The sequence below is a fragment of the Schistocerca cancellata genome, chromosome 4 (assembly GCF_023864275.1).
Source record: "Schistocerca cancellata isolate TAMUIC-IGC-003103 chromosome 4, iqSchCanc2.1, whole genome shotgun sequence".
In the NCBI taxonomy this organism is placed as follows: domain Eukaryota; kingdom Metazoa; phylum Arthropoda; class Insecta; order Orthoptera; family Acrididae; genus Schistocerca; species Schistocerca cancellata.
This window is the reverse complement of record NC_064629.1, coordinates 64,306,216-64,319,140: the sequence shown is the minus strand read 5'-3', so window position 1 is coordinate 64,319,140 and position 12,925 is coordinate 64,306,216. Positions and strand designations below refer to the sequence as shown.

General features: G+C 37.4%; 1 protein-coding gene across 2 annotated transcripts in view; it reads left to right on the top strand.

Annotated features, from left to right (window-relative positions):
• The window catches only part of LOC126183692 (delta-aminolevulinic acid dehydratase), a 50,164-nt gene extending 41,496 nt beyond the window's left edge, over positions 1 to 8,668 (top strand). For both annotated transcript variants that reach the window (XM_049925872.1, XM_049925873.1), the window contains exons 5-8: positions 1,587 to 1,819; positions 1,974 to 2,090; positions 3,890 to 3,989; positions 8,474 to 8,668. In XM_049925872.1, coding sequence (XP_049781829.1) covers positions 1,587 to 1,819; positions 1,974 to 2,090; positions 3,890 to 3,989; positions 8,474 to 8,544 — 521 coding nt within the window. In that variant the 3' untranslated portion in view covers positions 8,545 to 8,668. The remainder of the gene's footprint in view (positions 1 to 1,586; positions 1,820 to 1,973; positions 2,091 to 3,889; positions 3,990 to 8,473) is intronic.
• Positions 8,669 to 12,925: the final 4,257 nt, after the last annotated feature.

Genomic DNA, 12,925 nt, shown 5'->3' with positions numbered 1-12,925 from the left:
AGTGTCGCTCGTATTTCAGATAATTGTGGGAATCTGTTTCCATGTATCACTCTTAAGTTCTGGAGAATACTTCAGCAAATAAACATCTCCATAGCTGACTAGCAGCAAAGAATTTTACACATTGATTACCACATAGTGCAACAGCATTCGTAGACACGATAGTGCCTGGAGACAGTAGTATGCAAGGTATGAACAATCAGTAGGTAGTAGGGTGGTATTAAAGGTTCTGGTACTGATATGTAGACAGTAATTTATGCAGCACATATTGCATTTACTAATCTTAATAGATCTTATTCATAACTTAGAAGTTCCAAATTCTTGTAAGAAATGGTTCTCCTTTCCTTAAAAGTGAGGGTTTAAGTGATTGTTACTTGCAATGACCAGCGGAGAAAATGGTTAAAATTATTTTATTTATTGAATATCATCTTCATGAGGGCTTGACATTTTTATTTCCTTCCCTATTAACAAAAACTGTACCAAAAAGCTCTTTAAATACAATTCACTAACATACATGTTTGCTGAACAATGAAAAATCAAGGATTAAATTACAATGTGACTCTTAGGACAGATTGCCCCTCATATCATGAAGGAGAGGTTGAACAGCAATCAGGTATATTTATTAGTAAACTGTTAGATTTTAACTGTCGTACAAAGCTAGATTTAATGGCAGGTGTGTAAAGGAAAAGAGCCGATGTTCATTATAGATTGTAATGTATGATGAAATGTTATTGTCTGACATTGGCAAATTGGGAGGGAAACATTGTAAGTGGGAGTTGGTACCTCTTAGTTCAACCAGTTTGTCAGCTTTTGGGTCACATTCAAAACACGTGAAAATTTCAGTTCCAGCTCTCTAAAGATTTTTTTTAAATTCTCTATGGATAATTTGTGTTGATTTCTTGTTCTTTGCATTTGCACCAAATGATATATCAGTCCCTCAAAGCATAATACAAATGAGTATAAGCTATTTCTTTGTATCAGCAATTGCTGAATTCACTGGTAGCTGCTCAGAAACATTTCATATGTTATGAAACACTGCTTACATTCTGACTTCATGGAACTATGTTTTGCTTTGTTGGCAGCAAGCAGTAGCCCATACTGTTGCTTGTAGCTAGTAAATTAACCCATTTAACCCAAAGTAGACTTCATCTTAAACTGTAATATTTTATTTGTTCATCTTGTGAAGGCTACTGCTGCCAGCAGCTTTTTTCCTCCAGATATCATGGCACTGTGAGAGATGGTACAGCGATGAAACACAGGATTCATAATTGGAGAACCATGGTTTCAATCTTGGTGTGACCACACAGACGTAGACTTTGTTTTCGCTATATCACTACACTCGGTGAACAAAATGATAGTTCCTTATGAAAAGCCACAGCAGATTCCTTCTCCTACCTTTGTCAAAGAGAGCAAGTACTTGTCAAGTATCCTCAGTGTCAAGCAGATGTTTAGCTTGAGATGGTGATGGTAAGGACTGTGAGTTATATTTATTTTATTTGAAGTTTACATAAGGCTATCATTATTACTTAACAGTATCACAACTGACAGATTCAAAAGACTGCAATTCCAATTTTTCTATTGATCTGCAGGTGCACATATAATTGCACCATCTGACATGATGGATGGCCGTGTTGGTGCTATTAAGGAGTATCTTATCAAAGCTGGATTTGGTAATCGGGTTGCTGTTCTATCGTATTCTGCCAAATTTGCATCAGGGTTTTATGGACCATTCCGTTCTGTTACAAAATCAGCTCCTGTGTTCAGTGACAGAAAATGCTACCAGTTGCCACCTGGCAGTCAAGGATTAGCAGCAAGGGCCTGTGTATGTAACACATTTGTTGCAGTTTTATGTCAGTTTGATATATCCTATGAAAACAACCTTACACATAATGAAGAATAGTAAATTTACTATGTTTTTTATTGTATTCACTGTTCTGTTTGTTACTGAATGTCTTTCACTATTTTTGTGCCTGAAGTCACGTGATGTAGAAGAAGGATGTGACATGTTAATGGTCAAACCAGGGCTACCATATTTGGACATCGTCAAGAAGACAAAAGAGAACCATCCGGAATACCCGTTGTTTGTTTTCCAGGTGAGGAAAGTCAGTTCACCTATTGTAGAAATTTGTTGGAAGTTTTCTAATTGGTTCTTTTTTTTACATTTATATGCTTTAATTATGCAGGGAATTAATATTACTATTTATTCAACTTAATTTGTGTTGTCACAAGGTCACTTAATTATTATAATTTTCTAGTGGTTTACAGTCAGGTTAACATGTATATTTTTGTAGCTTTTTGTTTCTAAAATATTTCTCTTGGTAAAAGTCTTAATGCTAATCACACAGTTAAAATAGAGGACAATAGAGCACTCTGTTTTCCGCTGAGGTTGTAACATTATTATGATAAAAATAGGTTTCATTATTCGTAACAATGCCTTTCATGTGGCACTACATGCGACTTTCAAATCTTAGGATCACAACCAAGCTTTATTAATTATTAGACACAATGTACCACCTATTCATTTAGTGGTGAGAAACTCATGAAGAACAAAGCTTTCACACTTCAAAAAACTGCAACATAATGTGAACTGCTGCCATGGACAGGCCCAATAAATTCAACTGTCTTTTGCCATGATAAACAGCATTCTTCCTTCACCCGTTCCCATAGTGCAGAAATACTGTTCATACTCCTGTAGCTGTTTACAAGTGACTCCTTATGATTATGTGATACTTCACGCTATTAACAATTATGTGAAATCTGCCATCAGGTTAGTTTCAAAAGAAGTTAAATTAGTGGGTAAATTTTTGAATACCTTGTTTAAATATTGATGTATGCTAAATGGGTCACAGACAATATGTTGCTGTAGGCCTATACAGATTATTGTTATTCTGTTATAATTGAGCCCAGTAGTTCCTTTCCTGCTTGGGGGTGGGTGGTACTGACAGATTCTGCTGGAAGGCACTTGTGCTATGCACTAGGTTCTGATTTTCATAATGCTTTTTAAAATGTTTGGTGGATCTTGTTTCACAACATCTATGTCATGAAAACAATTCCCATGTGAGATTTATTTTTTCTTCTAACAAACAGGGAAAACATGCAGGGAGCCATATATGGTGATTAGAACAGGTCTAAAAAAGTTGTGATTTTAGTTTTGGCCAAAAACAGCTAGAGACAAATGCTGAGTGAGCAGAAGTATTGTTGTAAAGTAGCAGTCAATCCTTAATGCACCACAATGCAGGCCATTTGCTTCTGCAGTGTCCCATAAAACCATTTTAACATTTGAAAGGAGTAAAGCTGTGTAATTGTGGTATCTTGGGGGGAGAAATCATGGTGGACTATTCCTTTTATGTGAGAAAAGAATATAGATTCCACGTTGATTCTTACCAGTTTTGCATGGCAAAAAATGAATACTATTTATTCCCCACAAACCTAATGACGGGCATATAATGCCAGAATTCATGCACAGTGCATTTGCAAGTATATCACATGAGCACAGAGCAGCTCATCGATCCCACATCAGATACCGTTGGACACAGTATGAAGTAGTCTTCCTCAGGTGTGATTGTTCCTCAATCTCTGGGTCACACGTATTAGATTAGGTCTCATTGCTTATAAAAATTTTTGATAAAATTGGGTGTTAGGATGTAGTTTTGTCATTTCTACAGCAGTAAAACTAGGCAAGTACTTGTACTTCTGCAGAAATTTGTTTGCCAGTAATTAAAAACAGTGTATTGTGGAGATCTGTAGCAGAATAGTCTCCCACTTCTGCCCTTCTGATCCTCTGCTTGCAGGATGATGATTATCTTTACTTCTGGGTTCCCCTTTGTATGTTTCTTGATCCTAGTTTCCTTTCCTCTATTGAAATATGTTCTCTCAGATTCCTTCTTTATAGGTATCAGGAGAATATGCGATGCTGTATCATGCTGCAAAGGCTGGTGCATTGGATTTGAAACAAGCATTAGAAGAGGTATTACTTGCAATGAGAAGAGCAGGTATGTTGCTTTGGATATACAACATTTTAACGTTATTTTTATGAATTGTGAGTAAAAAAAATCACAAGACTACGGAGGCTAACTCTCAAAGTGGTGGTGGTGGTGGTGGTGGTGGTTGTTGTTGTTGTTGTTGTTGTTGTTGTTCAGGAATTATGTATGTTCAATAATAATTTACAATGACAAACTCTCTTTATTCACAGTTGATTTTATTTTCAAATATGCCATGGACATATTTTATTCTTAGTTTGTTCAAACGGTTGAGTTTCACCTAATAGTATGCTGTCCGACATGTGCTACAAAACCAACCGGCCCCACCCCTCCCATCCACTGAAATGAGCAGTTCCAAATAACCTTCCTCGTAATGTGAAATAATATTAGTGAAGCTCATACAAAATATTATTATTGTTAATAATGTTATTGTTATTATTTTAACAAGAAATTAAGTAGTTGTGCTTAAGCTAATATTATACTTAGAATCTGTACGAGAAGGTAGCTAGTTTAAAAATATCAACTCTTTCATAAAGGTGAGGTGGATGAGGTGGATGTTGAAAAGTTCTGACTTCTTGCCTTTCTGCTATTATGTCAGACTGAGAACGATATGTGAGACATTTTCCTGTCTTTTGTTTTTTAAATTCAGGTGTAATGTTTCATATCGAAAGGGAGATTCATGTGAGAAAACTGTAAAATAGTTAAGACAGAATTACAGGCTAGTATTTTCCTTTAGGAGACATGTTGTTAGTACTGCTGATAGGTAGACATAAATGCAGATATACTGCCCTAGCTTTTTGCGCTAACAGTTCCTTCATCAGGGAGGGATAGGTTGGGAATGTGAAAAAGTAAGGGCAGGTAACTCATTGAGAGGGCCCACATGTTGAGGACAAGGCGACACAATGATATGGGGGTGATGGGGGGGGGGGGGGTTGCAGAAAGGTGGGGAGATCAAATATAATAAACTAGTAAGCAGTGTGTCTACTTCAGTCCATAGATGATTAAAAATAGATGAAAAGATAGAAAAATGTATAGTGCAGTTGAGAGAGGGGGAAAGAGAAGTTATCTTCAAGAAATAGGAGATACTTTGAGCATATGGCTACCCAGTTATGATTTAAAAATATGAAAGTGGCAAACCTTAAATGGTTAATAAAATGTTTAATATTGTATTACTGTCCCGTAAACTGTAAATGTTGTTAACAATGTTCAGAATGTAGACAACAGTGTACGAACATGCAAATACCATTGGAACAGCAGCATAAAAATTCTATCTTTGTAAAAGTCTTGTCAGACAGGTACAAATTTGGTTTCTAGACACAATATTTAAAAAGTACTGAAATTTATAGGAGCATGAAGATTCAGTTAAGTGTACTGCACAAATGTTTGCAAGCTGTGGGACTTCAGTGGCAGGCATCCCCTACTTAGATAAATCATAGTGTTAAAACCACAAAGAACATTGTAGGATTTAAAACAGTGGCAATCAAAAACTGCAGTATGACCTTTAAAGCAACATAAGAAAGCTTAAGCTTTATTCATAGTTGAGCACTTTATATATGATGTGCTATAATTTTACACAGTGTTAGCCACAGGGGTGACACATCAGCTGATACCCAAATTAAATTAGTGTCAAAAGGCCAATAGCGAATGTCAGGATAGCACTTTTTTAACTAGAGACGCACAGTCACCAGTGCAAAAGAGTCATAGTTCTTTAAAATAATGTTCTCTATAGCTTTTGATAAAATTTGCAGTGAATCTTACTTTCTAGCAGTGTAATTTTAAGAGAAAACAGTGGGAGGATAAATGTTGCTCATAAAGTAGCTGTGATTAACAACAACCTATTTTTTAAGTGTTCTTGCCCCCCCACCCCTATAATCATTCTGATGAAGTTTTGTATGATGCACAGAGTTGTATTTTCTGTAATTTTTAAACTTCATGCTGTGCGGAGTGGCTGAGCGGTTTGAGGTGCCATGTCACTGCCTGCGCGGCTCCTCCCGCCGTGCTTCTATTCCTCGCTTGGTGTGTGTGTGTGTGTGTGTGTGTGTGTGTGTGTGTGTGTGTGTGTGTGTTTGGTCCTTTAGGAATTCTCACATTCACATTTGAACAAATTAATTTCGTAAATAATGGACTACTTGCATTAATTGAGAGTGAAGTCAATTGAAAATAGATTTGATTTAGACTATATTTTGTGGTGTAGAGTGAATTACCTGAGAACAGTTGTTTAGAGTTAGAAGAAGAAATGTGAGCATTCACCAGTAATGGCTGGCTGTCACCGGAAATAGTTCAATGAGATTTACAGAGGCAGTAAATGAGTCAGTGTTAATAAAAATTCTCATTTTATAGGAACAGAATATCTACTGTATAAAACTGAGGAAGACCTTGAGGAAAAAAGCAAATCATCTATAGTTATATTTTGGAAAATGATATTTACATTTTTTAAACTATGTTCAGCATGATAGTGATCAAACAATAGTTTTCCCCACAACAGTGGAATGCCTCAATGCCCCTTCTTTGAACTTTATAGAATTTTTATGTGGTATTGTAACCATGATAAAAGTGCACATTGAAGAAGAACCTGTTTTCAAAGTAGTTTATAATTAAAAACTAGTGCAAGGGATAGTTTTCTCCAATGCAATGTTGAAAATACTACACAACATTTTAATAAAACAAAAGTGAAGTGTTACTGCAACTAGGAAATGCAGTAATTAGTAGTTTGTTATAATTTTGTCAAAATAAATGAAAATGAACAGCAATATTAGGAAAAAAGATAGCTTGCTACTCACCATAAAGATGACCTGTTGAGTTGCAGATGTGCTCAATGAAAATACTATTACCCATGTTACATGTTGCTCTGCTACTGATGAAATAAGATATTATGATCACTCATTAAATAGCATGCTGGTCCAGGTTTGGACTGCAGTACAATAGCGATTCTGCAGGCCATGAATTCAGCAAGTCCCTGGTAGGTTTCTGGAGTTATGTGGCACCAGATGTCTACACACAGGCCACACAATTCCCATAAATTACAAACTGGTGGTTTTTGGGCACAGAAATGGCACCTCATAGTGACCCAGATGTGTTTGATCAGATTCAGATCTGACAAATGTGGTGACAGACACAAACGTGATTTCTCTGTAGGGCTCCTCAGACCACCTTAGCATAATCCAGTCTTGTGACTTTTACAGTTATCCTGCTGGAAAATCCCATCGCCATAGGGGAAGACATCAAGCATGGAGGGTTACAGGCATTATGCAATAATGTTCGTGTAGTCCACAGCTATCATGGTGCCTTTGAATACTTCCACAAGTATCATGGAAGTCCAGGTGAATGCCCCCATAGTGTAATACTGCCCCCACTGCCCTGCATCAGTGGTGCAGTGCAAGCATCGAGCAGGCATTCATCTGGATGGCCATGTGTCTGGACACGACCATTGACCTAGTGTAACAAGAAATGTGAGTCATCAAACCAGGTGATACATTGCCATTGATTCGTGGTCCAATCTGGACGATCTGGTGCCCACTGCAGTTGTAACTGACAATGTCTTTAGGCCAATATAGTAGTCTGCTGCAGATCCCCATATTCAACAATATGAAGTAAATGGTGTGCACTGAAACACTTGTGCTTGCACAAGCATTTTACTGTGTCAACAGATCTGTCACAGATTGCTGCCTATCCTGCTTCACAGACTGGCCAAGTGTCCTACCTCCTCATTCTGTAATGTGATGTGGATGTCAAACACCTTGTTGGCTACTTGTGGTTTCATCATCCTTCAACAACTTTCTGTAGATTCATGTGAACAGCTAACCAGTTTTGCTGTTTACGAGGTGCTTGTTCTCAGGCGCCGGGCAATAACAATTGGCCTTTTGTCAAAGTTATTTATTTTAGTGGATTTTCCCTTTTGTGCATCATTTTGTCACTAGAATGATTCCCTATTTGCAGCTGCTCCACTTATATATTTCCTTTACTGGATCATGTGTCCACAATGCCACCTGGTAGCATTCAATCTCAAGGTGGGCAGTGGTCATAATGCTTTGGCTGATCAATGTATTTGTCATTTCCTTATATTATCACAATCACGATTACTAGATTTTCTCCCAGTGACAAAATTAAAATTTTAGCAGTATGTTGATATGGTGTTAAGTATTCATATTATAAATGTTCCATAAAAAAACTGAAACCTTATAGTGTTATTTAGCCTACCATTAACTATTAAGTTACAGTTTCTTTGGATGGACTATGGGATTCCCTTAGCATATGCCCATGGTAAGTACCAGTATGTCTCCTGGCATAAGGGACGTTAGTTCTGGACTGGGATAGTACTTGCGTAGAACTGTGGTGTTTCACAGATCTCTGTAGTAGGCCTATATATTGTTTCCGATATGGACACAAGAAAAGCAAAATTCCTTGTTTCCAGTAATGAGACTGTCATTATTATGTTGTTGGTTTGTTGTTCCTGTTATTACTTCTGTTAAACTAATATTTTTTTAAAATTGTTTTAGGTGCTGATTGTATTATCACATACTTCACACCATTAATATTGGACTGGCTGGCTCCCAAGTCCAAATACTAAAAAATTGTATGAAAATAGTCGGATTAGACAAGAATGTTTTTTGGTATGGTACTTGGTATTTTTGTCATTATGATAATCAGTTTTTATATTGTGTTGGATTATTAAAGAATTTTAAAAGTTGTTACCAGAGAATTTGATTAATTATGTTGTAAACTATTGTCACTAGATGATTTCCATTACTGTAAAGCTTATAAAGAATCCACCTCAATTGCAAATAGAAACCGGATGTTGACGTAGGTTGCGGCATGGATAACCACACCTTCTTCGGAACGCACTAAAACTGCAAACTGCCTAAAGAGGCATGGTCCAACATTAATACAGAACACTCAAAAGGGCAAAAGACTCACATAAAATTTAAAATAAATGGTACGTATGTACCACGCCGAAACCTAGGTCAACATCCGGTTTCTATTTGCAATAGAGGTGAATTCTTTATAATCATTAAATTATGCACAATTGCTGACATGCTGCAATGTTACAAGTTCTCAGTTTCCATTCCTGTCAACCATGGTATGAGTTAGGTCCAGAAATTGAGTACTCAGTTGTTTTAAACTCAAAATGGCAATAAGTTAAAGAATAATTCATAATTTACAGATGTACTTCAAACATTACTTTTGGAGTTACATCATTTTTGTTCTCAGTGCACTTTTTGAGCTGAGGGATGACCTTTCTGATGACAGGTTCTTTGACAGTTTGTTTGATGGCCCTGTGGATGTTAGTGAAAAGCCTTTTTCCACCCATAAACACATTCAGAGAACTCAAAAGACGACTTTCTGAAGCTGCCAGATCACAGCTGTGATCAGAGTGGTTGATGTCCCAACCGGATGAATCAAAGAGTTACATTTGCGGTACTGGCTCCGCAGGGACTTGCATTGTCAGGCAGGAAGCATACGCTTTTCCTTAACATTTCCCTTATGTCCTGTACTTACCTCTGTAGTTTCTTTAGGGCTTCACAGTACCTTGCAGCATTAACTGTTTCCACAAGGAGCAAAAAATCAATAAGAAACATCACCATCTACATCTACATCTACATCTACATCATGACTCGTGATGATGAACACAGACTATTGTGTTCATCATGAACATTCATTCTGCTTGCTGTAGACTACACACACCACATAAACTTCTGTATGCTTCATCACACTATTCCCATAAACAGTTTCCATTTAGTAAAAAATTTGGAACAGTTGTAATCTTACCCTCACACATATAACCATTAAAGTTCTTTGTCTCTTCATTATTTTCAAAAGCTTAGAGAGACTTTAGATATACAAAAGAAAACCTTTTTATTTATCCTCATTTTCTATTGTTATTGTTGGCTCCAGTTTTTGCGTGTAGGGGTACATTCTTGCAACTAAAATTTTGATTTAACGTGACTAAATAACTGATGAAGATTTGCGTGTATATTTCTTGAATTTTGTTTTTTGTCAGATTATTAAATATCACACTGTTTTTACAATTTCACTTAATATTACAAATTACATTGTTAGTGTCGATCATATAAATACATCTGTCTCCATCAGAGGCATGCCCACTACTCCTCACATTCTGCAGTACTCACAATATTCCAAAGAGTTTACAAATCAAAAGAGCTTACAAAATTTCTTGACAAAAGAAGAATCGTAACCAAGTTATATCATTATCGTATAAATTAATCCAGAAATGAATTTAATTATTAGTGTTAGATTGTGCAATTAATAATATGAATTTTAAGTATGCCTGATATTTTGTAATTTCAAATATTTCTTAAAGAAGAGTACATACATATTACTGCCAAATTAATTTCTTTTTATACATTTTAGCCTGAAATATAATACATTGTATATAAAATTATATGAAATTCTTTTATTTAAACAATTGAGATAATGTTCACCTATACAAGAATAGATAGTACAGGGTGGCACAGGGAAACGGGAAATTTTGAAATAACGTCATTTCCATGAATAAATTCATAAAACTAGTAATTTATTAACTAAAGTGAATGTATTCAGTATGCCATTATTCAGCACGTCTTTACAATCAAAATGTCCAAAAGTGTCTCTCTACTTTTTAAAGATGACATCGGAAAGATGTGCTCCCATTCGGTGTTCACACTCTAACAGCCTGTTATGAAAACTCTGGAATGCGCGGTGTAGCAAATCTTGGGGAATGGCAGTGATTTCGTTTTCAATGTTCTCCTTCAGTTCATGGATTGTTGCAGGACGCGTACGGTACACCTTGCCTTTAAGATATCCCCACAGGAAGAAGTCGCACACACTAAGATCAGGGGATCTCGCAGGCCATGCAATGTCACCGTTACGTGAAATAATGCGTCTTCCAAACAATTGACGAACTGCTGCCATCGATTCTCGATTAGTATGTGACATGGCTCCGTCCTGCTGAAACCACATGTTTTCGACGTTAAGATTAAGCTCGTACAGTCTCGGTGTAAAGAATGTTTGAAGCATTTCACCATATCGAGCGGATGTTACTGCCACTGCAGTACCATCCTCACATTCAAAAAAATAAGGACCGATAACACCATGATATGATACAGCACACCATATTGTGACCTTGGCGCTATGTAGTGGTCGCTGGTGAAACTTGCAAGGATTGTCCTGTGCCCAATAACGAAAATTCTGTTTGTTCACAAATCCGTCAGGTGGAAATGGGCTTCGTCTGATATCCATAAGTTACCAAGGAAATTTGCATCCTCGTTGATTTTAGCCAATATCTGGCTACTAAACTCCATACGTGACGCTGGGTCTTGTTCATGTAAGTGTTGCACAATCTGCACTGCAACTTATAGGGATGGAAGTCTAATTCATGCAGTATTCTTTGTAAGCTTCATCGCTTAATCCCTAGCGAAAATGCATGCTGTCGAACAGAGTGGCGAGGACATCTCTCGATTGCAGCTCTAGCAGCTGCAATGTTCTCTGGGATATGTACCGTTGGAATGCCACCTGGAGGTTTCTTTTTCAAGGCAGATCCTGTTTCTTCAAAATTACGCACCCATGTTGTAATCGCATGTGCAGATGGGACACGTCCGTGACGTCCAAGCTGGTAATGCTGTCGAAATGGTCTGTGCGCGGCAGTCGCACTATCACCATTTTTGTAAAACGCTCTCACAGCTACTGCACGTTCCGCACCAGTCAAATTCTCCATGATTACTAAATGGCAATGAGTTCACATCAATTGTGCAAAGTTTCGAACACCTGTTGGCACTACAGTGCTGCCAACTGTAACGTTCAAAATTACCCGTTTCCCTGCGCCACCCTGTATAAATGGAATAGGTTATTTCTGTAAAAATAAAGGTAATGTTAGAAAAGGGTGTCCCATTACACAGTGCATTTCTCTTGGTAAGAAGAAATGGGTTTATGTGTCTCACCTCTTAGCTGGTGGAATTTGGAATACACACATTCAGTTCAACATGCCATTACAACAAAAGTTTCCAGTTGACTGAGACAAATATACATGCACTCTATTACCATATTACCAACACCTTGTCTTTGAGTTCAGTGCTGCCAACTTTTATCAGAAAAGAAATCCCTTTGAGCATCAGAGGCTCAGTAAACTTTCTGGACCTGCCTTCTCTCTCTCTCTCTCTCTCTCTCTCTCTCTCTCTCTCTCTCTCTCTCTCTCTGTCTGTCTCTCTGTGTGTGTGTGTGTGTGTGTGTGTGTGTGTGTGTGTGTTTTCATTAGAATGGTCCTACACTTCAGATGTATTGAAAGGCTTCACCATAATGGTAGCTAGCTGGCAGCAGGCTCTTAAAATTTTGTTTGATGGAATGGAACTTCCACTCTGCAGCAGATCTCCCTGTGAAGCTGAAGGTTACAATAAATCTGTGGTAACTCTTGCCTCTCATAAAAGGCAACTAGACATGAGGATTGTCTCACCCAAAACTGGATCCCAAAGTTGGCATTATGATTTGGCTAAAATACCACAACACGACTTTCAGTTTAAAGCATCAATAGTTCCCTTCAGTGTGGAACCACAGTATTTTTCCAAATTTAATAGAAGTGTGGATTGTCTGGGGAGGGATGCCTCATATCACTGTGTTGCACATCCAGTGCCTGCCTGTGAGCAGCTGAGTGCCTTTGACAGAGATGTACGTGGACTGGCAAACTGACTAAAAGAGCCCCAATCTGCAGGATGCAAATCAATGTGCACATTTTCTGTCCCTGAGTATAAGGCAGAAGGAGTGTCCTGTGAACCTGTGCCATATCAGAATAAAATGAAAAATCACAAGTTGAAATTTTCCTCAGTGGCCATCACCTAATTCCAACCTTACCCCACCTGACAACCAGGAAACAAACATAAATTTTGCACTTCCAATGTAGGTTGCATAAAAATGCCTATAAAATATTACCAGAGTCTATATTCTTCCCAGTTTCATCCAAA